Source organism: Thunnus albacares, chromosome 20 (assembly GCF_914725855.1).
Source record: "Thunnus albacares chromosome 20, fThuAlb1.1, whole genome shotgun sequence".
Classification (NCBI taxonomy): Eukaryota; Metazoa; Chordata; class Actinopteri; order Scombriformes; family Scombridae; genus Thunnus; species Thunnus albacares.
The window spans coordinates 2,255,270-2,281,076 of NC_058125.1; the positions used below are offsets into that span (position 1 = coordinate 2,255,270).

Below are 25,807 nucleotides of genomic sequence, written 5' to 3' on the forward strand. Positions count from 1 at the left end.
GCACAGCTCACTGTATGCACACTGGAGGCTTCAAGTTAACAAAACACATTATTGAGTGGAGGGGGACTTTAATCAGAGAAGAACAACATACAGTAGATATTTTTGAGGCATGCTGGACAAAACAAAGATCTGTAACATATTCTTTATCATTTTAAATACTAATATTTGGTAACCTTTATGACTAAATATATGTTGGATTTCTGTGTACAGTGGTTGTAGCACAAGTATGTAAGGAACAAGACTTGTATCACATTTAAACCTGCCTGCGTTTTCTCTGCAGATCAACATGCTGCTGAACTTTAAGGATGAGAAGCAGGAGTGTCCCTGTCCTGAATACATCCGAGAACAGCTGCTGGACTTCCATGAGGACCTGATGAGACACTGTGGTAAACTACCAATCATCTTCACCTACACACTCAACCTGACGTTCAAAATTTCCAAACATTCAAAGTCCTCATGACCAGTTTCCTATCAGAGATCAACCAGTAATGATGATATCTATAGAATGCATCGATTGATTATGCACTGCCTGAGATATCTCCGTTCTGTCAGGTATAGAGTTAGACGAGGACGGCTTGATAGACGGTGACAGTGACTTCACCATCCGAGGTCGACTCATTTCATTAGTGGAGAAAGTGACTTACTTGAAGAAGAAGATGGCCAACCTGCCAAAGGAAAAGAAAGACAGGAAACCCAGTAAGTCTTCTGCACCAGCCAATACACAGGCACATAAACAGCACTGAGATATATAACTATTACTAAATATTATTTTCTGTGTATACATCCAAATTTCTTAAACACAGCAAACATAGTATATAAAGGGGATTTGAAGTAAATAGGTTAAATCATGCAGAATAAATGGTAATTCTTCAAGCTTTCTAGGTTTGGAATATGTTCAACTTCAACACTCCCACCTCCATCTCTCTCTCTCTCTCTCTCTGTCTGTGTCTGCAGGCACGTTGCAGCAGCTGATTTCAGATACGATGGTTCGCTGGGCTCAGGAGTCAGTTATTGAGGATCCTGAACTGGTCAGAGCCATGTTTGTCCTGCTGCACCGACAATATGACGGCATAGGAGGACAGGTGGGTTTGTGTGTTTGTGCAGCATTATAACAGTTAATTGTTTCCTGCCGTTTACACTGTTGCATTACAGCATAGCAGATATTTTGATCAGGTGTGTGTCTGCTACCACTTACTTATACTTAAATGTTGTAGTAGCAGTCTTACCTCAAACTTTTATGTGTTTATGAGACCCTAATTATCTAAAAACTGTTTATACATTCAAATCAATGTACATCAATGTGCATATTTCACATTAATCTAACACAAATTTACAGTAGATGTCATCCAAATTAAATATTTGCTTCTATTCCTCCATACAACTTGATACAAGTAGTTGACATTTATATAGACACAATATCAGAAAGAAACAGAGATAGTTATCCACCATAAACAGATAAACAGACCATAAATTATTAAAGAGATAATCAAGAAGTGTAAGTACTTCAGCAATCATGTACCACACATGATAATTCAAAGGAAGAATATAAATCATTACAAAAAGTCATGTTATCATAGAGGGATAATCAATTCTGTGACATTGTCTCTTTAAACTGCTGGTTTCTGATGATAAACTGCAGTCTGTACAGTCTTTGACAGTGAAGGAAATGTGTATCTTTCTCTGCTCAGGTCCGGGCTCTTCCTAAGACTTACACTATAAACTCAGTATCGATCGAGGACACCATCAACCTGCTGGCTGCTCTGGGGCAGATCAGATCTCTGCTGAGTGTCCGCATGGGAAGAGAAGAGGAGAAACTGATGATCAGGGGACTGGGGTGAGAACACACTCATCCATCAGGCTCCTGAATGCCTCTTTCTCCCTCTTCTTCTTTTTATTGTTGATCAGTGACTTTACATTTGTCACACTATCTATAGTATCTTAAAGCATTAGGCTTTATTCTTGTCTTATTTGTAATACGTCCATGTATGTTAATAAATATTTCTTACACAGTATACTCTATGTCACAGTATGGTGTGTAGAGTAATACCCCATCTAAAATATCTGAAATATGTTATTCATATCAGCTTTGAGAGGTCCTAGCTGCAGTGCATTATGGGAAACTAAGTGCAGCTAGCATGTACGGACAACAAAAAAAACTTTTATGACTGAAGTATGCTGGTGCAGTTTAATTCTAAATTGAATAAACCACCAACCAGTTGTGAAACACTGAACTTGCTTTAACTAATCAAGCATTGAGGAAAATTTGAGGAAAATTTTAGAAATGAGTGTGTTAATGAACCTTAAAGCACCCTGAGTTTGAGTTTGTAATCATAACTTAATCTAATGTTCAGTCACTGATTTATTGTGTATAATGTGTTCAGTGAGTGATTGTAAACCTGATGAGAGCCCTGATGATGAAAAACTCCACCCTCTTCCTCTGCAGTGACATCATGAACAACAAGGTGTTCTACCAACATCCTAACCTGATGAGAGCTCTGGGGATGCACGAGACTGTCATGGAGGTCATGGTCAACGTACTGAGTGGAGGAGACTCTAAGGTATGAAGAATGTATGAGCTGCAGAGCCAAACAGGCTGATGCTGGATGCATGTTGACAGAACCCAGGACCATAAACAGCTTAAATGAACCACAAATGCAGCTTTCTCAAGTTTTGTGTACTTTGTACACAGAGCATGCAACATGTATGTTCTTTGTACTGCTACACCTAGACAGGAAACTGTGCAGTTTATGGTTTTAGTTTTTTAAACAGGGGATTGTCATGTTGTAAACCAAAGAAATACTGTTGTCATTTAGTATCACTCTTGTCTAAATAGAGATTACTGGATGTGAAGAGATTATTTTATACTATAAATGAATGGGATGTTGCATACAGTAGTTCTGCCCACACTGTGTTTTAAAACAGACTCTTTCAAATGTGCACTTTCACCTGAAAGAGTTTTTTTTGTTGTTTTTTTTACCTCAAAGACATTTAAATAAATAAATAAATGAACAAAGTGATGATAAAATATAATGGGCAATATACCATTTATAATTATTATATTAAATATGATATTGGCAGATGATTTGTATCTTGACTGTACATAATGTGTGTGTTTTTGCAGGAAATCACCTTTCCTAAAATGGTGGCCAACTGTTGTCGTTTCCTCTGTTACTTCTGTCGAATCAGTCGTCAAAACCAGAAAGCCATGTTTGACCATCTCAGCTACCTGCTGGAGAACAGCAGCGTTGGCCTTGGTGAGTGTGTGTGTGTGTGTGTGTGTGTGTGTGTGCTCTTATACTGTATCTACTGGCTCAGTGTACTGTACTGTATGTGGTTCACATTAAAAAGCACACCATTAACATGTTACTGCTTGAACCACAACATAAATGCAGACCATGTGGATGAGAACGTGTTGTGTATCAATCAAGAATCAGCATTTATTTGTGTCCACTAACAGTTTGAGCTTATTCTTGAAGAAATAGTTGTTTGGCAAAATAATCTTAACTCAAAGTCCACATTAGCTTTTTGTCAGGGCTTTACCTATTTCCCATGTTCATCTTGAGCAGATGGAGTTTGCCCAGGTGTTATCATGTGACATAAGTATATAAGTTGACCAAGCACAGTTAAAAATTGCAAAAACTGAGCCATCTCCATGACAATTGAGCAAACTCCCTCTGCTGGTGAAGATTGTGAGATTGCAGTTGAAAGTTCTGTAATGATCCCCTCCAGACATGTATTAAGACACAATGTGTGTCTGATATGGTTTTTACACCAAAAAGAAAAATCACCATGTTAAACTCATTAAAATGACATCTTCTCCTTCTCCCTCATTAAAAATTCCAGAATCTATGAATATGTAAATACATTTCATTTCAGACATTGAACTGCTGGACACAGTTCAGCTGTTCAACTGTAAAGTTCATTCTCAGTGTTTGTGCACTGGATGCTTCAACTTTCCACATCAAACTTGGTTTGACTTCCAAACTATTTGTGATGTCACAAATCCTGCTTGTAGGTACACCCCTGAAAATCAGATTTCCAGTGAGCACAGAAAAACTTTCCACTTTCAGCAGATGAATGTGTCAAACTCTTGACAGTGTCAACTCTGAATATACATCATCCTGCACAGTGAAGCTCAAACTTCCAACTGTAGCAACAAGAGAAAAAAGAAAAAAAGAAAAACTATAGATTTTGTCAAATTAACGAAATTGATGACATTTCTTAAAATCAGATGTACCCATTCTCTAAAAAGTTGATACAATGTTCTTGTCTTCAGAAAAAATACCGTTGACCTACTCTTGTAAAATAATTAATATTTTAGAATTTAAATGTATGATATTAATTGTAATAATATGCTAAAAAAAACCTGAAACAACTTTTTATATAATACACACATTCTCACCACATTCTCAACAACAACCATATAACTGAGTCAACACACAAACAACTAAAGTGGTATCAACAAAACATAATATTAATTATCATATAATCAAATGTAACTGGTATTTATTATTCAATTTGCATTGTATTACATTACACAGGTGTTCACTAACTACATGTATTAGTATTAGATTGATTAAAAATGGACAGTACAGCAACAAATCCAGAGGTAAATATAATTCTTTGTTCCTTCTCTCACCTGCTGTCTGCTTTTTGATGCTTCTGTTTTTCAGGATTTGAACTTCTTTTTTTTTTTAGCTTTAGTTTAATGTAAAATGAGTCAGCAGCAGATGACTGCTGGCTGGGTTAGTGTTAAAACAATGTCACAGATATGACCACAGAAATGATAAAGGTATGGGTGGAGCTGAAGGACACAGCAAGGTAAACGGTGAAGGGAGTGAAAACTGCGGGAGGGAGATGAGGAGGCAGACGTGACATGAGGGAGATGACTGTGTGAGTGGTGCAAAGAACAATGAGCCTGCTGGCAGTCTGATACAGTGGGTGCTTGTATTCCACCACATGTTGTTAGTCGTAACCTTGGCAGAAAAACATGAGACTTTCTCCAGCCTGAGGCTGAGGTAAAAGCAGTATCCATGACGCCACAGCAGGTACTGGATTAGAGAAGGTGAATGCAGACACAAATACAGATTCTCTGCTCACTCCCTCCTTACAGCTTTCAATAATGTTGTTGTTTAATGCTGCAAGTTCTTCTCTCTCTGCATGTGCATGTACAACCAGAAGCTGTGTACTGTTTTCTGATGCAATTTTGTGTTTTTTTGTGAAATTTCATTTGTTTTTACAACTTCATCCTTTATTGCTTGCAGACAACATTAGCTGTTTAATTAGAGCTGTGTATCCAGGAACAGATACACTTCTGTTCTTCTGGTGACTCCTCATCCTCTTAGTTATATTTTAAAGCTCTCCTTATCTTTTTTTTTCATTTCTTCATCCTCTCCTCTCCTCCTTTTCTCTCCTCTCCTCAGCATCTCCGTCCATGCGAGGCTCTACTCCTCTGGATGTGGCTGCAGCATCAGTCATGGATAATAATGAGTTGGCCCTGGCTTTGAGAGAGCCAGACTTGGAGAAGGTGAGTTGGACAAACACTAATACACACAAAAAGAAAAGATGTGTCAAAATATGTCACGAAGGTTCAGGGGGTTGATTGATTATCAGAATTTCCTTCAATTTTACATAGATTGACAAATAATTTAGTTGCCAAATAGTTCTGGCACTAGTCTAGGTCATGTGATGTATTTATAATAATCGATGACCACTGAACTCAAATAATTTGTTTATAAGTTGATGAGGATCGATATTATATATTATAAACACGCCATTAAACAAGTGACTGACGCAGCGAGTCCCTGCAGTGAGATCCCTGCCCCAGTGGGTGCAGGGAAGAAAGAAAATGTGAAAAGGAAGGAAGGAAGCAGGTATGATATAATGTATAAAATATTCTGCAGTATGAAACATTCTACTCGTCTCTCTGGCTGTCCAGGTGGTGCAGTACCTGGCCGGCTGTGGGCTGCAGAGCTGTGTGATGCTGGTGCGTAAAGGATACCCTGACATCGGCTGGAACCCTGTGGAGGGTGAACGCTACCTCGACTTCCTACGCTTTGCTGTCTTCTGCAATGGTAAAAACTTCAACATTTTCACTTCATTCAAGTCCATGTTCTCCTTGTCAACTATTTAACCAAAACTGTCGGTTTCCACTAGAAACTGCAGTCCCTCTTTGCTAGTGTAGTTTGTGTTCGGCGTTGGTGTGTTGTCATGAACTCGGAGACTGTGTTCCTGTTCTGCATCCAGGTGAAAGTGTGGAGGAGAATGCCAATGTTGTGGTGAGGTTGCTGATTCGCCGACCAGAATGTTTTGGCCCTGCTCTTCGGGGGGAAGGTGGTGATGGGCTGTTGGCAGTGATGGAGGAAGCCATTAAGATCTCTCAGGATTCCTCCAGAGATGGCCCTTCTCCTACATCAGAGAGCAGCAAGACGCTGTAAGACATCATCTGCCACGTCTCATTAATCTGCTCTTATAGTATTATAATCATGGTAATGATAAGATACTCAGTATCTACATTCACACAGTATCTTTTATTTAACTGCATCTATATTTAAAAGTCATTTAGAGCTCATTCACAGTTCAATATATCAGTGCTATTGTAAAGACCTGCATCATATTATCTCCTAACCTGAACACAGGTATTATCAATCCCAAATCTGCACTCTAATCCACCAAATGTCACCAGCTCATACACTACAGTACCCACAAGTGTCGGTATTCACTCAGTATGTGGTTGTAACCCTCAGAAAAACTGGAATTTCAAACAACTTTCAAAGGGATGAGTGAACTGTGGAATATATAACCACCAGTGACATTTATTGTTTGTGTGTGTGTGTGTGTGTAGCAGTGACATGCTGGAGGAAGAGGAAGATGATACCATCCACATGGGGAACGCCATCATGACCTTCTATGCTGCCCTCATTGACCTGCTGGGCCGCTGTGCTCCGGAGATGCATGTGAGGGAAAACACACTGTGTACACGCACACACACACGCACACGTAGATACTCACACTAACCTCTAACTCATTTTACATTAGTTGATCCATGCTGGTAAAGGTGAAGCGATCCGCATCAGAGCCATTCTGAGGTCTCTTATTCCCATTGAGGACCTGGTGGGGGTCATCAGCATTCCATTCTCTATGCCCAGCCTGGCTAAAGGTAAGCAAACCCACCAACAGCCAATGACATACATCAGATTAGAGTCCTGATTTTAAACAGATCCAGTATGGCATCAGATGAAAATGTGCAAAGACAAATAAAATGCAGTGACTTCAGTTATTATGAATGCTTAAAGCTCAACCTTTAGTCTTGTTTCTTATGTGTGTGTGTGTGCCTGTGCATGCGTAGATGGGTTGGTGGTGGAGCCAGACATGTCAGCTGGTTTCTGTCCAGACCATAAAGCAGCCATGGTGCTATTCCTGGACCGGGTCTATGGTATAGAAGACCAGAATTTCCTGCTCCACCTGCTGGAAGTGGGCTTCTTACCTGACCTGAGGGCCGCAGCTTCTCTGGACACTGTGAGTGTGTGTCTGTTTGCAACTGCTGCTTGTTTGTTGCCTCTTACCCACCAACATTTCCTTAAAACTGCACTAATTCATATTGAAATATTAATAAAGGCTTAAATGGGTGTAAAGATTTCCAACCTGGTCTCCAGCAGCAGCAGGCAGCTGATTTCAGTGGAAAAGCTCTGATTAATATACTGTACTCTACCTGCATCAGTACTTATAAGGTGATGATATGTCAGTGTTGTGTTTTCAGTTGTTCCACTGCCCCCAAGTGGCCAAAAATAATTAATGCCTCTTTAAATGGCACAACCAGCAAGAGAATAAGTCTATCATGCACTCTCTCCAGTTTTTACAGCTGTGGTATGGCAGAATTCAGCACATAATCAACAACAATCCACATTTTCTGGAATGCTATGGAAGCATTTTATAAATGTATCCAAACTTGCAATCAGACTCCTTCTAAAAGAAAAGGCATTGTTTGCCACTGAGATGTTTATTTTGAAGTTGAGATGTAAAAAAAAAAAGTTATAAAATTTAGACATGTCTTGAGTAGTCTCGTTAGCCACAAGCACACCTTTCTCCTCTTTAATCTCACTCTACTTAAATGCACATTTTTCCACCATACTTTCTCCATATTTCCTTTCATCTGTCTCTGTATTTGTGTCACAGGTTGCTCTCAGTGCCACAGACATGGCACTTGCCCTCAACAGGTATCTGTGTACAGCAGTGTTGCCTCTACTGACTAAATGTGCGCCGCTGTTTGCGGGGACGGAGCCGTTCGCATCACTGATTGACTCCCTCCTCCACACTGTTTACCGCCTGTCCAAAGGCTGCTGCCTCACCAAGGCCCAGAGAGACGCCATAGAGGAGTGTCTACTGGCTGTTTGTGGGTAAGACCTGAATTAAAACTGAAAGTAGCAGAACAAGTGGTGTTGAGTTGGTATTTTGTGAGTATCACCACATCATCTTCCCAGTGCAAGTGTGCTTTTGTGAAATGTTTATCTCTGTATTTAGTATACTGTTTCTCATACTGCTTTTGTTCCACAGTACAAACTGATTTATTTCATCTTAATAATGTGCAGTAAACTGAGGCCTTCAATGATGCAGCACCTGCTGAGGAGGCTGGTGTTTGACGTTCCTCTGCTTAATGAACACACCAAGATGCCTCTGAAGGTGAGAAACACGTCACATTTATATCTATCAGATCACTTCAAAAGTGCTTTTCAGATGAATCTACAGGACCTTTTTATATTGTTATCTAGAAACATCTCAATGCAAATTTATTGTGTATTTCACTCGCTTGATAACTGTTTTGTGCTGCTCATCTTCTCCTGGTAAATGGTTCAACATTCTATCAGCTCTATGGAGATGCCATTTCATTTTGACACATAGATTTACAGTATTTATTATGTTTGCTTTTTCCACACTTCTACTACTTGTATAGCGCCTTTCTAGTCTTCCAACTACTCAAAGCGCTTTTACACTATGTGTCACATTCACCCACTGATGGCACAGCCATCAGGAGCAATTTGGGGTTCAGTATCTTGCCCAAGGACACTTCGACATGCAGGCTGGAGGAGCTGGGAATCGAACCGCCGATCCTCCGATTGGTGGACGACCCGCTCTACCTCCTGAGCCACAGCCGCCCCTTAGTTACAGAAATAGAAACCAATATCAGTAAATATCTGTTTGATAAATGTCTTCTTCACTTTCCCCAGCTGTTGACCAATCACTATGAGCGATGTTGGAAGTATTACTGCCTGGCTGGAGGCTGGGGCAACTTTGGAGCAGCATCAGATGAAGAGCTTCATCTATCCAGGAAACTGTTCTGGGGGATATTTGATGCTCTGTCACACAAGGTGAGTAATTAAACCCTCTGCTTAAAGTCTGGTAGTTTGTATAGCGCATTAAGTAAAAATGAAATGAATTAAATGATAAAGTAAGAGAATGTGTCAAAGGAAAATGTTCACTGACAGCATGTTTCATTTTTTTCCACACAATGTCAACCCTTGCAATTTAATAGCCGATGAGCGTTTTTATGAATTGGGCAAATAAAAGCACTTTGTTAAGGTTAGGGAACGAATTGTTGCCTTGGTAAAATACTGAAATATTGAAAAATTAAACCATGACATGAGACAGGATGTGTATTGACCTTTTCAATATTTAACCAAACCACAATTTTTCCCTGACTTTAACCAAACTGCTACAAAAACATCACACTTTATACACTGGAAAACACATTACCAGTGAATCCATAGAGACATTTCCTACAAATGATATTTGGTAAAAACCGTTTAGTTGTATATAAACATGTTAAGGAGACAGGGTTGGTTAAAACGGTACTCCAGTGATTTACTATTGCACTTCCATAAAATTTGGATATACTTTCACTTTTGGTCCCTAGTGTGGGTCAAGTTTAAAAAACGATTGGTTCTACATTTCCCATAATACAACTCAATAGCACCTTTTTGTTAGACCCTCTTTGTTAGGTACAGTAAATACCCACATCTTTCAAACTCCACACATCCAGTTTGTACAGGCTTTCTGCTAGTAACTCTGATGACATCACCATGACATCATCAGGGGTTATTTGATCAGATTGACAAAGCTCCTCCAGAGCCATAGAACACATTATACACCTGTTTTCAGATGTTTAGTACTCATGACTAGTAAACTGACTTTTCACAAATTTGATTAATTAAATATTGCTATTGTATATTCAGAATATTGCTGAATATTTGTTTTAGATATAAATACAGTAGTTGTAGTTGCTAATGTAGGGATGCCAGTTGTTTGGTGGCCCATCGCAACCTTTGTAATAGTAGCCATTGTTTGTTTTTTGCATGCTGTAACTGCACATGCAATTATGTGTTTGTAAATTGGCTCCAAAACAAACATTAGCATGCTAAAGTGGTAGGAAAGCACATAGCCAGGCTTGTTGTGCTGCCTGGTGGCATATACTGCAGCTGACCTGTATTTAGGTTCAGGGTACCACTTCACCACAGGGTGCTACTCAGCAGTTGTCTTTTTGGGAAAAATGTGGCTCAGTTTTTGAATGGTATGCCAAAGCTTTTAAAAACACACATCTTTTAGAGACTGCAGGCGTTCACATCGCTACCTCTTTCACATTCAATTCCCCTGCTTTTATACTCTGGTGAATGGAAGACTCAAGAGGCTATGACAGGGCCGAGCTGTGGGTTTCTGGGTAGTCACGGATGACAGAACTGGCTACATCTGAGTGTTTATTGAACCATTTCATCATGTCATGAGAAGGCATGTCACAGGAGGCTGATATCTTCAACCTGATAGGCTTGAATTTTGAATTCATTTTTTTTTTCAATTCATTATTGGGACGCTTTACTTTGTAACACTTGAAGACAACCTGTGTATATTCACAGACAGGAACATGAGACTGAAGAACATTAGCTTTAAGATCAGAATAGAGGTCCCTTTAGAACATTACCATCAGACAACACCTACCTGTTCATTTAGATTGGTGAAGGCCAAAATAAACTGTTGGGTGAGTTTCTGTTACTTAAGAAAAATGATCCTCCACCAAGTTTCACACAAACATACAGGTCTAAAGACAAAGTCATTATCTTTAAACATGTGAGAGCAGAACCAGAGAAGGTTAAACTTAAAGTGTGAGCATTAAGTTGCTGCCTGAATGATTTATAATGCTATGCACTGTGTGTCTTTGTGTCTGTGTATGTGTGCGTGTGTGCGCACGCGTGTGTGTGTGTCATCTAGCGGTATGACCAGGAGCTGTTTAAGCTGGCGTTGCCATGTCTCAGTGCTGTGGCTGGAGCTCTTCCTCCAGACTACATGGAGTCTAACTACATGGCCATGATGGAGAAACAGTCGTCCATGGACTCGGAGGGAAACTTCACTCCACAGCCTGCAGACACCTCCAAGTATACAACATATTTATTTCTTCTGTAATAGATACATTTGATTTCTGTTACACACCACACTGTTTACTAAGGAACTAAGTGATTTTAGAAACAGTTTCTTAAAATAAAAATAAAATTCAGCAAAATATCTATGATTGTTTGATACAAATCCAGATGCAAATTCAAATTTTCAAAGCAGAATACTATTATTCAAATCAGTTCAGAGAACACATACAGTACATCTGCCCAGGCCTCACAGTCCTCTGAATGCTTTTTACTTGATTGTTGTTGACTTGACGGCATAAGATCCAAAATATTGAAGTGTGTTTCTTCCCTTTTCTGTCTTTATCAGCGTGACTGTCCCTGAGAAACTGGACTATTTCATAACCAGATATGCAGAGCACAAACATGAGAAATGGTGTATAGAAAAGGTAAGAATGTGAGAGTTCAGGTGAAGTTCACAAACAAAACTTTGTGGTAGTCCTCTTATTTAATGCTGTTTCTTGAACATATTTGTGAGATTATGGAAGAAAATCATTAAATTTTAAAATATCTCTGTATGTTTTACAGTTTTCCAATGGCTGGTCATATGGGGATCAGATGTGTGAAATCTCCAAAAGCCACCCTTTACTGAAACCATATAAAGGCCTCTCTGAGAAGGTATGCAGCTGTCTGAGTCATTTCACTTCAATGTTGGTGCATTCAACTGTGTTCCAGCTTAGCACAGGATGACTAAATGAGAGTCAGACAAACCCCTTATGTGGAGTAGTAGTGGGGAAATATCATGCACTATCTGCACAAATCTCAGGTTCAATTTCATTATTAGTTCATTTTAAGAAAAAGTTTTTCATGTATTAATAGTAACATTACTACTATATTACTACTATTACTTTCTTCCATAGTGTTGACTTGCTGTCAGCAGGTCTGAAGTTTGACTATATTCTTGCAGGATAAGGAGTCGTACTGCTGGACAGTCAGAGAGGCTTTGAAGACCATGCTGTCATGGGGCTGGAGCATCGAAAGGATCAGAGAGGGCGACCCTGCCAGCCTCCATAACAAGTCCAGAAGGATATCACAGGCTAGCCAGGTATACCCGCACACGGATTATCACACAGATGACATTTTATTATAAAGGCGTATGCATGTGATGTCATCACATAAGCAAAATTACTATCCACCCTTGGTGGAAAACATGCAGCTGTCGGCATCTGTCATCGTGCATTCACCACAGAACAAAAAGAATCACGTGAAAAAATGATCATCTCTTCCTCAGCTGTCTTTTGAAGGAGCTCCAGCCTTCAGCCCCAGACCCATTGACATGAGCAATGTTACACTGTCCAGAGACATGCAGGTAAGTTACTGTACACACACAAGGATAAAATAATATATATGATCCAATTAAAGAGAAACACTCATGATTCCTGTGTGGAAGCTGGGCATCAATAATGACATAAAAAGTAGATAAATGGATCTGTGCAGTGTAACAGAGTCACATGTTGTGTTTCTCCAGTCAATGGCAGAGCTGCTTGCAGAGAATTATCATAATATCTGGGCAAGGAAAAAGAAAATGGAGCTGGAAGCCAAAGGTAAATCCAATACAACATATCCACACAAAAGCTTTTCCTTGTCTGACATCGCCATCAAATTAATATTGTTGCCATCACTGGATGTAAAAAAAAAACAATGAATCAAAGTTTTGGCATAAACCACTTACAGAATCATTTTAGAAATGTTTCATAAGTGGAAAAAATATGTTGTATGATTTCTCTAATGTGTTATTCAAAGATAGAGTGAGGTTAAAAGTCACAAAACAGTTCTGGGTTGTTGGAACTTTGTGAGTCTTGGCTTGATTTTGCCTTCTAAAAATTAAACACATTGCCTCTGAAATAAATCAGTGGGTGGCATTTTGACTCTAGCACAGTTTATGAAAAATTCTTGGAAAATTGACCTGTTGCTGAACTGGAATGAGAATGAGCCATTCCTCATCAAAATGCTGCTTAGGCTAAAACATTAATCATTCATTTCCTCTCATTTATTTTCTTTAGGAATGCTCACTGTGAGAACTGATTTGAAGTTATGTTGAGGTGTGTGTTACCTCGAGGTTTAAGCCTCAGAGATTCAGCATGTAATGTGCCTCCTCTGATGGAATAGTTTGTTTATCTGTGTGCAGGGGGGGCGCATAGCCAATAATGGACCTGAGTGGCACTGGCCCACCCACATTACTCACTGGCCCAACCAGCCAAGTTTGATCAAAATACATTCTGTAACAATAAATATTAAATACATATAAGGTAATAAATAAATATAAACTTGATTTGTTGTTGACTTCACGTGTGTGTTGAATTTGTCATCTGATTAAAATGGAACTGTTGAAACAAGTCATGGAAGTCAATGTAATTGGTTCTGACACACAGACCTTCCTGAGCTGCCACCAGCCAACTAACTTGCTGGCCTTTCAGGCTATGTAACGTTAACGCTACAACATGGCTAAAGTTTTTAATGTGTTATTTGAAAAGAGTTGAGGAAGAAGAAACTCCACTGCCTCTATCGAATGAGTCCACCAGACTCATCAGCCCGGCAGGTTCACCCATAGCCACGGGCAGTAGGGATGTTGGGGGAGCTGCAGCCTCCAGGTGGCTGGCAGCTCATAGACCCATTTGTGTGGTTGCAATGATTTTTTTTTGACAAAAATAGACCCTGCACATAAAGATAGTGGAGTGGGAAAAAGAACCAGGCGTGAAATGCGCGGCTTATGGACACATGCTGGTTAAAATTTTTTCCAGCTGTCTGATTACTAAAAACTGTAGTTATCAACTTGACAGAACAGAGCAACCTCTTCAGAGGAAACAGAGTTAAACTTCTAGCCTCTGAAATATTTTTGATGGGGCTCAGGATTTATCAGGAGGACAGCTGCCTTACTTCAAACAATTTCACTGTGTGAACCTAGACTGTGTGTATGTAACAGCTGACCTTTTGGATATGTAGAAGAACACAGAACATTCATTAACATTAGATCCTAACTGATCCTGTCGGATTGAGAGAGCATCTCTCTCAATGGGGAGACGCATTTATTGTTTCTGCTGTGGTGGGATTGCTGCAAGTATTTAATAAATTAAAACATTTTTTTGTGAGGAGATGTTTAATAGTCAGAAACTGAAATCATGTTCTCACAGTTATGGGTTTGAACACCAATTCATGTGCCATTTATGAACCACATTCACAGCTGAATTTGTAGGTATTTCCCTGCACGGTCAAGAATTGAAAATCAAGGTGCTTTTCATCAAAGTGGTATGGAAAGTTTTATTGATTTGAGAATAGTGTAAGGACACAGTTTTCTGTTAAATGTGCAGATTTGGTTTTTCGTGAGCTAACCGGTACTGAAACAATAATGGCTGTAGGGTATAATGCATGCATGAGGGATGTGTTACATGTGTGATTTCTGTCTAACTTAACACCTCTGCTGACAGGGTTTACGTTTAGTTGCCACACAAATATACTGTATTTTAGGCTGGATAGGCTATAAAAAGATGCTTTTTGTCTATGTGTTTGTTGTGTTCAGCCTTTATAGTCTGATGTGTTGTTGGTTGAGCATGTTGGATAGGCAGTGTTTTGCTGTTATTGCCTTGGTGATACAGAATGTTGCAAAGTAAATGTTTGTTCTTTTTTCTTTTTCTTACTTCTCATGAGTCATGAGTTTTTCTGGGAACCCACTTTTGTATTGGCAGGGATGTGGTCAATTGACAATGATAAAAGAAACACTTTGAAGGCGTTTTGTAAATTAGATACAGAATGATTTAGAATAGTAACATCATTTCATATGTTTCATATCTAAACATCATAATGAATCTATAGCCATTAGGCTAACCAGCCTATTATTTTGAGGTCCCAGACAGTTACCCTGCCTATTGGTAAGATCTGCCCCTGCTCCTTGAAATACAAAACAATTGATGAAACAATTAAAAACAGTTAAAACCATCAATTTGAACCAGTACGTACAGATAAGATCAAAGTATAAAAACAGTACTATACTACTAATCTAATTAAAGGGGCCTGATTTTGGAAAGATTAGTTAACTCATCATGAGGACTACTATTCAGCCTGTAAAAACAGTTGTGTTTTGTCTTCTGTGTATCTGGAGGAGCTTTGTCATCCCACACTACGGACTAACAATAACTCAACCTCTGTTGCTTTGATTTTGACCAGTTGTTTTAATAAGACTTTTGGGTTCCCCAACTTTACGGAGCTTGTAGCTCTAATGATAATTCTAAGTGGGGAAATTTGACAATGTTCTCTTTGTATCAGCCTGTTATCTTTGTTCTCAATCCTGCTGTCTCTGTGTTGTGTCCAGGTGGAGGAAACCATCCCCTCCTGGTTCCCTATGATACACTGACTGCCAAAGAGAAGTCCAAAGACAGAGAAAAAGCACAAGACATCCTCAAGTTTCTCCAGATCAATGGTTACACTGTGTCAAGGTAACATATACGCAAACACTGCACACCCAGATTAGAGATATACAGTACTGTGCAAAAGTTTTAGGCACTAAAAGTAAAGTGAGAATGCTTACAAAAATATTGCTATAAATTGTTTTAATTTATCAATTAACTTCTTACAAAGTTGATTAAACAGCAGAAACCTAAATGAAATCAATATTTGCTGTGAGCAACTTTGCCTTTAAAACAGCAGCAGTTCTCCTCACTTCACTTTAACACAGTTTTTCATGGTAACTTGCAGGTAAGTAGTTGTAACCATCCTGGAGAAAGAATGTTCTTCTGCGGATTTATTATTTAGGCCATCTCAGGTGCTTCTTCATGTAATCCCAGATTGACTCCATGATGTTGAGATCAGGGCTCTGTGGGGGCCATACCATACCATCTGTTGCAGGACACTATGCTTGGGGTCATTGTCATGTCATGAATAAATTTGGAACCGATCAGACACCTCCCTGACGGTATTGCATAATGGATTAGAATCTAAACACCTAGGGTGTAATTTTTGCACAGTGCTGTGTATATATATATGTATATATGTATATATATATATATATATATATATAGATAGATAGATAGATAGACATGCACTGCTGCTTGAAAGTTTGTGAACCCTTCAGTATTTTCTCTATTTCTGCATAAATATGACCTAAAATGTGATCAGATATTTACACAAGTCCTAAAACTAGATAAAGTGAACCCAATTAAACAAATGAGACAAAAAATAAACTTTTTCATTTATTTATTGAGGGAAATTATCCAATTTTGTATATTTGTGGGTGGCAAAAGTATGTGAACCCTTGCTTTCAGTAACTGGTGTGACCCCCTTTTGCATCAATAACTTCAACCAAACGTTCCTGGTAACTGTTTATCAGCCCTGCACATCCGCTCAGAGGAATTTTAGCCCATTCCTCCTAACAGAACAGCCTCAACTCAGGGATGTTGGTTGGCTTCTTTGCATGAACTGCCTGCTTCAGGTCCTTCCACATTGCTCTAACTATTCTTTGGTAGAACAATTTGTGTGTTTAGGGTCATTGTCTTACTGCATGACCCACTCTCTGTTGAGCTTCAGTTCACAGACAGATACCTTGACATTTTCCTGTAGAATTTGCTGGTACAACTCAGAACTCATAGCTCCTTCAATGATTGCAAGCCATCCTGGTTCAGAGGCAGCAAAGCAGGCCAAACCATGATTCTACCAACACTATGTTTCACAGATGGGAGAAGGTTCTTATGCTGGAATGCAGTGTTTGCTCATCGCCAAACATAACGCTTCTCATTCAATCCTAAAAGTTCAATTTTGGTCTCATCCATCCACAGCATATTTTTCCAATCACTTCTGGCTTATCCACATGGTCTTGAATGAACCATAGATGGCAGCAATGTTCTTTTTGGAGAGAAGTGGCTTTTCAACTTTGCCATGCACACCATTGATGTTCAGCGGGGTCCTTTGTGCCCTCCCTGAGTATTACATGCCTCTTACACTCCTGGTGTGATTTTTGTTGTTCAATCACTGCTGGGGAGGGTGACAGTGGTGTTGGATGTCTTCAGTTTGTACATGATCTGCCTGACAATTGACTGGTGGACTCCAAACTCTTTATAAATGGTTTTGTAACCCTTTCCAGCTTGGTGAGCATCAACAACTGTTCTTCTAAGATCCTCAGAAATATCCTTTGTTTGAGCCATGACACACTTCCAAAAACCTATGTTTGATACCTTATACCTATACCTTTGATAGTGAAGACTCAGATGAATTGATAATCCTAGAGGTTCGCATACTTTTGCCATGCACAAATATGTAACATTGGATCGTTTACCTCAATAAATAAACATACAAGTGTAAGGTTTTTGTCTCATTTGATTAACTAATGTATCTTTATCTAGTTTTAGGACTTGAATGGAAATCTGATCACGTTTTAGGTCATATTTATGCAGAAATAGAGCAAATTCTAAAGGGTTCACAAACTTTATTTAACTTTATTTATGTTGATGAGTATAAATGAGTTATAAAATATGGCTTAATGCAAAACAACAGATCTCATTATGTTTGTATCTGAATGTTACAACAGGAAGTATTTGATAACAGTGTGTGCAGCAGTGTGTATCTCTACTGTATCTGTTTTCACAAACCTAAAGGGACACTGACATGTTGGGGAGTATGCTACTTCCTATACCTGAAGGAGGTCGTTGACCAAAACGTGGTATATATTAAAGTATCTTTATTGAGCAAGTGAAGACAGTGTGCGGGTGTCTCTTCCTCTTTTCAGTACGTGGCTACTCCACCAACACACCTGTCACAAAGACTACACAGGTGTGCAAGAGATTTTTGATGATCTGGGAAGTATGCTATTAAAATGAGTCAGATGTCATTGATATTTGTTAAATCTGTGTTTCCAGCACAGAAATAGGTCTGGGATAAGTTTAGCCTAGCTTAACACAAAAACTGTAAGCAGGGGGGAAACTTGTAGCTTGGGTCAGTTAAAAATGAAAAAATGCATCCCAACATTTTCAAAGCTGTCTTATTATCATGTTCATCTTAATTCTTTAATTTCCCTTTGGGATAAATAAAGTACTGTCTTTATCTATCTTCTTAGCTAGCAAGTAGGTACTTTGGGATGCTGGATCCACTCACTCCGCCTAGCTGTTGTTGGTCAAAAAATACTGTAGTTGGCGTTCCCACCACACTTTTATACATTATTATTTCTATCATTTTAAATAAGCAAGATACAACTTGCAGATAATACAGCGTTAGAGGTGCTGGGAGGTGGAGACTATTTTTTTCACATTTGAAAGAGCTAAGCTAGCAGTTTCCTCCTGCTTCCAGTCTTTGTGCTAAACTAGGCTAGACACATCTTATAGCTTTCTGAAGTTATGAAATTAATATGTATCCTCTCATTTGAATCTGGGTAAGATGAAAAATTTGTGTACTTTCCAAATTGTCCTTTCCTTTAAATTCCCTTAAAATTGTGTTTGTTGTTTCCAGAGGTGTGAAATCACAGGAGTTGGACACTCCAGCTATAGAGAAACGATTTGCCTACACCTTCCTTCAGCAGCTCATCACATACGTAGACCAGGCCCACCAACACATGATGGAGTTTGGTGAGACTCTTCTGTTGTCTAATGAATAATAGACAGATGACAGTTCAGATGTGAATATAACACAGTGTGTATGCAAGGTGTGAAACTGAAATCTGGTTTGAATTCCTAAAGGTTGGCACAAAGAGAAATTATCAAAATAACAACAATGTACAGAGTAGCTACCTGGTGGTCATATAATAAGTGCAATGTATGTCTGTGTAAATGATATATTATTAATGTAACTGCACATACATTTTTTTAGAGTAGGCAATGCAAATTGTTAAAACACCCAGTTTGCACTTGACAGCATTCACTCCCTCAAAGAAGTAGCATTTAGCCTTTTAATAATGGTGTGGAGACAAACCAGCACCACACAGTGTGAGTTCAACAGCCACCCAAGGCACAAAACTGCAGATGTAAATGTCTTTATGTAGCTAAGTCTAACCAGAATTATTGTCTTTGACTCTGTTTAGATATGGGAACAAGGCCGAAGGGAGAGAAGATTCCTCATGAACAACAGATTAAGTTCTTTGGAAAGGTATTTAGTGCATTAATCAAAATATCAGTTAAGTTTTTGTTTTGGTAATGTTTGAGAAAAATATTTCTTGAAACCATATAATAATATTGGTCTATATGGCTGTAGACAGCTGTACTTTTATACTGTTTTGACTATACAGTGTTGCTGTACCTGGCGTGAGTCTCGAGAGATTTGTAAAACGTGATCTCGATATATACATTGTTGTTGTCATCATCTCAACATGTCCTCCAGGTTGAACTCCTAACGAAGTTGAAGTTGAACTTTCATCATGGCTCGTAGTCAATGAAACAGCAATGGCCAGAAACAACATGCTATTAATTCTAATTACTTCTAAACTCAGGTTCACTGGTGCAGTTTGTGGTATCTACAGTATGCCCTTTAACCCACAGGTCGTCTTGCCATTGGTGGATCAGTACTTCAAAAACCACCGGCTGTACTTCCTGTCCACAGCCATCCATCCAATCAGCAGTGGTGGCCACGCCTCCAACAAGGAGAAGGAGATGGTGACCAGGTGAGTGTGACAAACAGTGCAACAGCAGGTAGATAGATTGTTATTGCAGGGTGTAGCACTCTCTCATGTATTATTGCTTAAATGTTGAATAAGACCACAGTTTCTAATTGACAACATGTGTATGAAGGTACCAGAGCAGTTTGAAGTCTCAACAGCTTGACATCAGGCTGTGTGTCTTTATGTCTCTCCTCCTCTCTCTCTGTTCTCCTCTTGGTCTCTCTTATTTGAATGTCTCACACCTTTCTTTTATCCCTTTCTCTGCTTCCCTCTCTGCCTCCTCTCTCCTGTAATCAAATCCTTTCAGTCTTTTCTGCAAACTGGGAGTTCTTGTCAGACATAGGATATCCTTATTTGGTAAGGACGGTTTATGCCTATTGCTTGCACTTCTGCTCCACATCTACTGTTTTTCCTGAAAAGGATGATTGGCTGATGAGACAAAAAGCAAGTACTGAATGTCGGATGAGTGCAGTATGAATGGGTTCATGACAAGCCAGTCCAGGAGTCGTGACCATATATGTATCTGTCCATGTGAGAAAATTTGGGATGAATTGGGTAGTCATATCATTACATTCCTTGCTGGATGAAATGAAACATGATCTCTAGATGTTCCCGGACAAATGCCATAGCCTCACTGTATTAGGAATAAAAAGAATAAGTTTGTTGACATGCGTATGTAATGTCTGTATTTAAAAACAGAATATGTGATAGTGGCTTGACAAAACCTGTCCCATTTCAAAGGCTTGTCCAAGTGCAGCAGAGAAAGTGATGCCTGCTTTTGCCCAAATGGTGTATTCCTTGTGGTGCTCAGTATCGCATAATCCACTGTGGACTATTCTTTTTTAGTTGGTTCATTCTGGTTGTTCTTTTCACCTTGTAAATCCATGAACTATTACATGATCTTGTCATATTTTCCACATATTTACATTCAGATGGTCATCTGTCACTGGTAGGGCTGGGTGTCGTTTTAAAAATGTCAGTAGTAGTGCTGATACCACCTAGAGTTTTGGTACAGAGGCATACAGGAAATTTGCCTAACTATAATAGGCTAAAAACAAGATAACAAATCTGATTAGACATTTGATGCCAGCTTTTGGTTTTTGACAGTTTAACAGCTTCAATATGTTTTTAATCACAGGACATTAAAGACAAACTGAATATATAAATATGTTTTCACCATTAAACACATACAATATTTGCCATCATTTATTCATCACATGTTGATTTTAACTGTCAGTTATTGTTGTGTAATATATAGATGTTTGGCTACTGCTATCTGACACATTATAAAAAACATTATCCTTTTTGCATCTGTTGATATACAAGTGTTTGCTACAGTTTGTGATCATAAATAACAATAAAATGTGTTTGTGTGGGATATAGAGGAGAGAGAGAATGAGAGAGAGAGAGAGAGAGAGAGAGAGGACGAACATGAGAAAGCATAAGAACATCCTTAAATAGTGTGTGCATGGGTGTGTGTGTGCATGCATGCATGATATTGCGGGTGTGTGTTTACTCATCCTCTGCTCCGCAGCTGTGTGTGTTGTGTGATGCAACTTGTTGTTTGATGTCCTAATGCTGAGAGCATTCCAACATGTCCTCAAAGTAAAAAGATGTTCATTTCTGCAGACTAAACCCCAACACAACTGGACAAAGAGACACATTTGGGCAAATGAAAGATTTTTATTATTGGTATTCTTCAAGCTGTCAGAATATCAACCATGTTGATTTTTAATTGCTGCTTTTCATTACTGTTGACAGTGTAAGACAGCTTGTGATATGCCCAATTTTGAATATGACTGTTTAAGCTTTTATTTTTCAAGGAACATCTCTTTTCTTTGAATATGATGATCTGCTGTTGTATTTACTAAAGCACATACATGAGGGATGTAATTCTTCAGATATCCCCCCCAGACAGATAGTTCTTATTGATTTGAACAGGTAGACACTGTTGTTTTTTGTTGCAGTGGGCTTTGGTGCTTGACTCTTTATATCCCCAGATATGACCCCCAAACTCTTTCAACTAGGTACAGTTGTTTATCATCCTCTCTTCTTTCCAGGTAACAATGCCACATCCATAGTCAACTGTCTACAGATACTGGGACAAAGCCTGGATGCCAGGTAAGGAAAGAGAAGAGCTGTGACGTACTGTATGTGTGTACCCCTGGTCATAACACCAAGTTTACATTGGACTACATTTAAATTGAAACTCTTTGTCCAAGCCAGTGTTGATTGACACATAATACACATGTTGTCCTATGTGCATGTTTCAAAGATGAATGCTGATAGCGTCATCAGGCTACTGTGGAGAAACATAAACTAGATTGTACAACTACAATTGAAAAAAGTGGACAAACATAAATAAACATAAATACATACATATACATAATGTACATGCATAGTACAATCCAAACAATCATACCAAAAATGGAAAGAGCCAGTCACTATAACCAAAGGTAATATTTGCACTTCACTTGTGTATATTTTACATTTTAGAGCTATTGTCCAAATGGTAAAGCATGTTTTTTTGATAGTTCTATTTATTTTTATGTTTTTATAGATTTTAAGTCAATTTTAAGTCAAGTCCATTTTTACTTGAATGTATAGAACAATATCACAAATCACAATTTTGCCTCAGGAGGCTTTATACGCTGTACTCGACTAAATGTGGCTACGGTTTTTCCATGTGTTGTTTGCGTTGTCCATGCTCGTATTTCGGATTGGATTTTGGCTTGAACATGTATGGATGGATTTCAGTTGGCATTTTGAGTAAAGAACAAGAAAAAGTAGTGAAATCCTATACTGTAGTTTGTTCCATGGTTTATTGATGTAACCTTCAGAGCCGGTGGAAGTCTCCCAAGGGGCAGCTTCCAAGAGCTGGTCAGTCAGAACAGAGGGTCCTTAAAGACACAGGAGCTAAAACAGCCTCTTTGAGACAGAGGCTGAACTGAGGGTCTCTGTAAAGGATCAGTGTGAGTTTTTGAAGCATAAATCATGCAAAGATATTCCAATAGAGCCCCAGATTAGACATGTAAATGTGTATGATATGTCCCCTGTAAGAGCAAAAGAGTAAAACGATTTTGTACAGAAGTAAAAATGGCAGAAAACCTGTTATGATGCAAGCAAGAACCGGTATGTGCAACAGATTTGTCTTTAGTCAATGAATGTCAGGACAAAAACGGCTGCAAGTTTGCAGTTTGGCTGTTATTAGCAAAAGCTGCTTGGTGTAACAGCTGTGTTTCATAAGACTTTTAACTCTTTGTGCTTGTTCGGTTGCCAAGCTTCAAAGGGGCACTGTTGAACTGTCATATTTTATGAAAACTGACATGTTGATAATGGTTAATCAGGAATTTTCATCAACTCCACTGTAGCAAGATTTTTAGATATTTTTTTATCCATTACTGGTTGTGTTATCTTGCGAGGCTAATGCAACATATTATCTACGCTCTCTCTCATCCTGCTTCCCAGTGGGCATCATGTATATACTTGCAACATATGACACCTGGACTGATTGACACAGTCAGAGAGAGAAACATTTTCCTTAATAAATTAAACTTTAAAATACCCATACCTGAAACTAACCCAACGCCGAAACGTTCTGCAATAAAATGACCTCAAATCAACATCAAACCTTGTTTGGACCCATTGGGTCTCTCTACTATGTAGCAAAGATCTTGATCGAAATTAATCAGTTGATACAAAATTCTCCAGTGTACCTTTACACAAATTTCATGCAATCCGTCTAGTCTCACAATAGTTCAAAGTTAAGGTCACATTTTGGTATATAGCTTTTCACACACAGAAACATGAAATCCAGAGTTCCATTAGTCAAGACAGGTCCAATAAATGTAGTAGAGTCAATTTCAGCCATTTTTTGTTATTGCTTGTACGTAACACTGTCTAATCAAATAAGCCAAAACCAACTTCATTAGGATCAAATAGCAACAGTGATGCCAACATTCTTCTGGTGGCAAAGAGTACTCAGTGATGTGTGTGTTGCACTCTTTCTGTTGCCTTTTTTCCAATTGGTGGCACTGGTTGCTGGAGTGTTCAATCATCTTGGGTTGGGTCAGTTTAAGAATCTCCAGACGACCAGCTCTATCTAAACCTCTGGCAACAAAGTTAGCCTTCATAAAGGCTTGTTAAGGAAATAATTGTTTACATTGTGCAGCCATCTGGTGCAAATACAGACCATACTGGCACTCTGCGTAGACAGCAATTCATGATACTTAGCCTCACCCATAGTTTTAATGCCTACTTCAAGCCTAGAAACTTGGGTTGCTGTCGTAATCCTGGTTCTCTGAAACTTCTAGTGGAGAGGTCGTCCTTTGGGGAATGAGATGACATCTTCATCATTGGGCACAATGACACCTACAGTATGGCTTTCCTTGCTCAAGGATTTCATCGCATGCAATGTCTGCACATCACATTGAGGTTGCTGAAGATCAGACCTCACTTCTTTTCCTCAGCAAAGTTAAGTATTTGCACTGAATAGTTCCATCCATGTGGCTCATACCAACATATTGTAACAGCTGAGTGCATATTCAAACATTCTTCACTTTGTATATCTAGAAAGGGCTAAGTCAAAGGCAACTGGACTTGTTTTAGATTCTTGAAGACATGGCTGACATTCACCCATGTCTGAATGGAGTGATTTTCCATAACTATCTGACCATCCAACAAGTGCTCCTGATGGAGTATACTAGTGCCTTGAAATCACACATTTGCTGTGTTTGCTCCCAATTTACAAAATAATGGACTATATTCACTGTTGTCATTTTATTTGAGTGTCCAAATTCTGTGTGTAAATGTATCTACAGTATAAAGCCCTCAAAATTCCACAGACAAAAAGTAGTATCCATAGCATGTACACTTCTCTCTGCTGACAACCCCACATTGCAGTGTGCCATATTTATATTTATAGATGCTAAAATTACTGTTGTGCAACTCTGACCAGACTCTACAGCTGACAGTGATGATGCAAATTGATGATTAGTGAGTGTCACCACGATTGAGTGTATATTATATAGGGAGTAGGGAATAGTGAACGAGGAGTGATTTCAGATGCAGCCCTTGAGTTTTATGACACTTTACATCTCTCACATGACAGCCAGGTGGACTAACAACCCCTTGTGACAATCAACAGCTGTCAAGGTGTGAATGACACTACACAGGTTAAATACCTGGACTCCCCACCAGTCAGTCAGAACTGAAGAAGCCTTTTGCATAAGAGGCGAAATGTCTTCAAGAATCTAAAGCAAGTCCAGTTGCCTATGACTTAGAACCTCTAGATATTCAGTGACTTTGGATGACTAGAATCCTCAGAGTGGCTTGCAAAGCTTTCAGTTCAGTATATATATGCTCTGTGGTGTCCATGTTGAGCTGCTGCTGACTGTTTCCTGAATGAGGATGAAGTTTGCTTCCACAACATGCTTATTGCTTGTCATGGGTGTGAAAATAAATAATTACAGCCCTGTTTTTTCATCAAAAACAAAAGTACCTCTACCATGAGGGTATTTCTTTGTTCTCCGTAAATGTAGTGCTGATCATTAATACATCAAGCATCTACCTCATTGCTTATATTGTTGATGTTCTAAGCTAGCAGTCTTTCGCCTGTATGTTGCAGGTGTGGTAGGCAGTTTTACTGATTGAGGTGACCCATTGTCATGTAGCCTATGCTCTCTTTGTCAGTCAGCAAATTGGATTGCTCAACCCATATTAAAAATGTTATTCATTTATCAAATTATCATTAGCCAGGACTGTGTTTTAGGTTCATACTACAATTAAAGAAGAGCTG

General features: G+C 38.9%; 1 protein-coding gene across 1 annotated transcript in view; it reads left to right on the forward strand.

Annotated features, from left to right (window-relative positions):
• The window catches only part of ryr2a (ryanodine receptor 2a (cardiac)), a 187,702-nt gene that overhangs the window by 101,671 nt on the left and 60,224 nt on the right, over positions 1-25,807 (forward strand). The window contains exons 41-67 of the mRNA XM_044338318.1: positions 281-386; positions 553-696; positions 955-1,082; positions 1,689-1,834; positions 2,444-2,558; positions 3,122-3,254; positions 5,424-5,527; positions 5,939-6,074; positions 6,247-6,433; positions 6,845-6,956; positions 7,039-7,159; positions 7,349-7,518; positions 8,176-8,396; positions 8,589-8,679; positions 9,225-9,365; positions 11,257-11,420; positions 11,752-11,830; positions 11,970-12,059; positions 12,349-12,486; positions 12,673-12,750; positions 12,910-12,985; positions 15,748-15,871; positions 18,870-18,985; positions 19,438-19,502; positions 19,892-20,013; positions 20,318-20,367; positions 22,071-22,131. Of these exons, the coding sequence (XP_044194253.1) occupies positions 281-386; positions 553-696; positions 955-1,082; positions 1,689-1,834; positions 2,444-2,558; positions 3,122-3,254; positions 5,424-5,527; positions 5,939-6,074; positions 6,247-6,433; positions 6,845-6,956; positions 7,039-7,159; positions 7,349-7,518; positions 8,176-8,396; positions 8,589-8,679; positions 9,225-9,365; positions 11,257-11,420; positions 11,752-11,830; positions 11,970-12,059; positions 12,349-12,486; positions 12,673-12,750; positions 12,910-12,985; positions 15,748-15,871; positions 18,870-18,985; positions 19,438-19,502; positions 19,892-20,013; positions 20,318-20,367; positions 22,071-22,131 (3,218 nt within the window). The remainder of the gene's footprint in view (positions 1-280; positions 387-552; positions 697-954; positions 1,083-1,688; positions 1,835-2,443; positions 2,559-3,121; positions 3,255-5,423; positions 5,528-5,938; positions 6,075-6,246; positions 6,434-6,844; positions 6,957-7,038; positions 7,160-7,348; positions 7,519-8,175; positions 8,397-8,588; positions 8,680-9,224; positions 9,366-11,256; positions 11,421-11,751; positions 11,831-11,969; positions 12,060-12,348; positions 12,487-12,672; positions 12,751-12,909; positions 12,986-15,747; positions 15,872-18,869; positions 18,986-19,437; positions 19,503-19,891; positions 20,014-20,317; positions 20,368-22,070; positions 22,132-25,807) is intronic.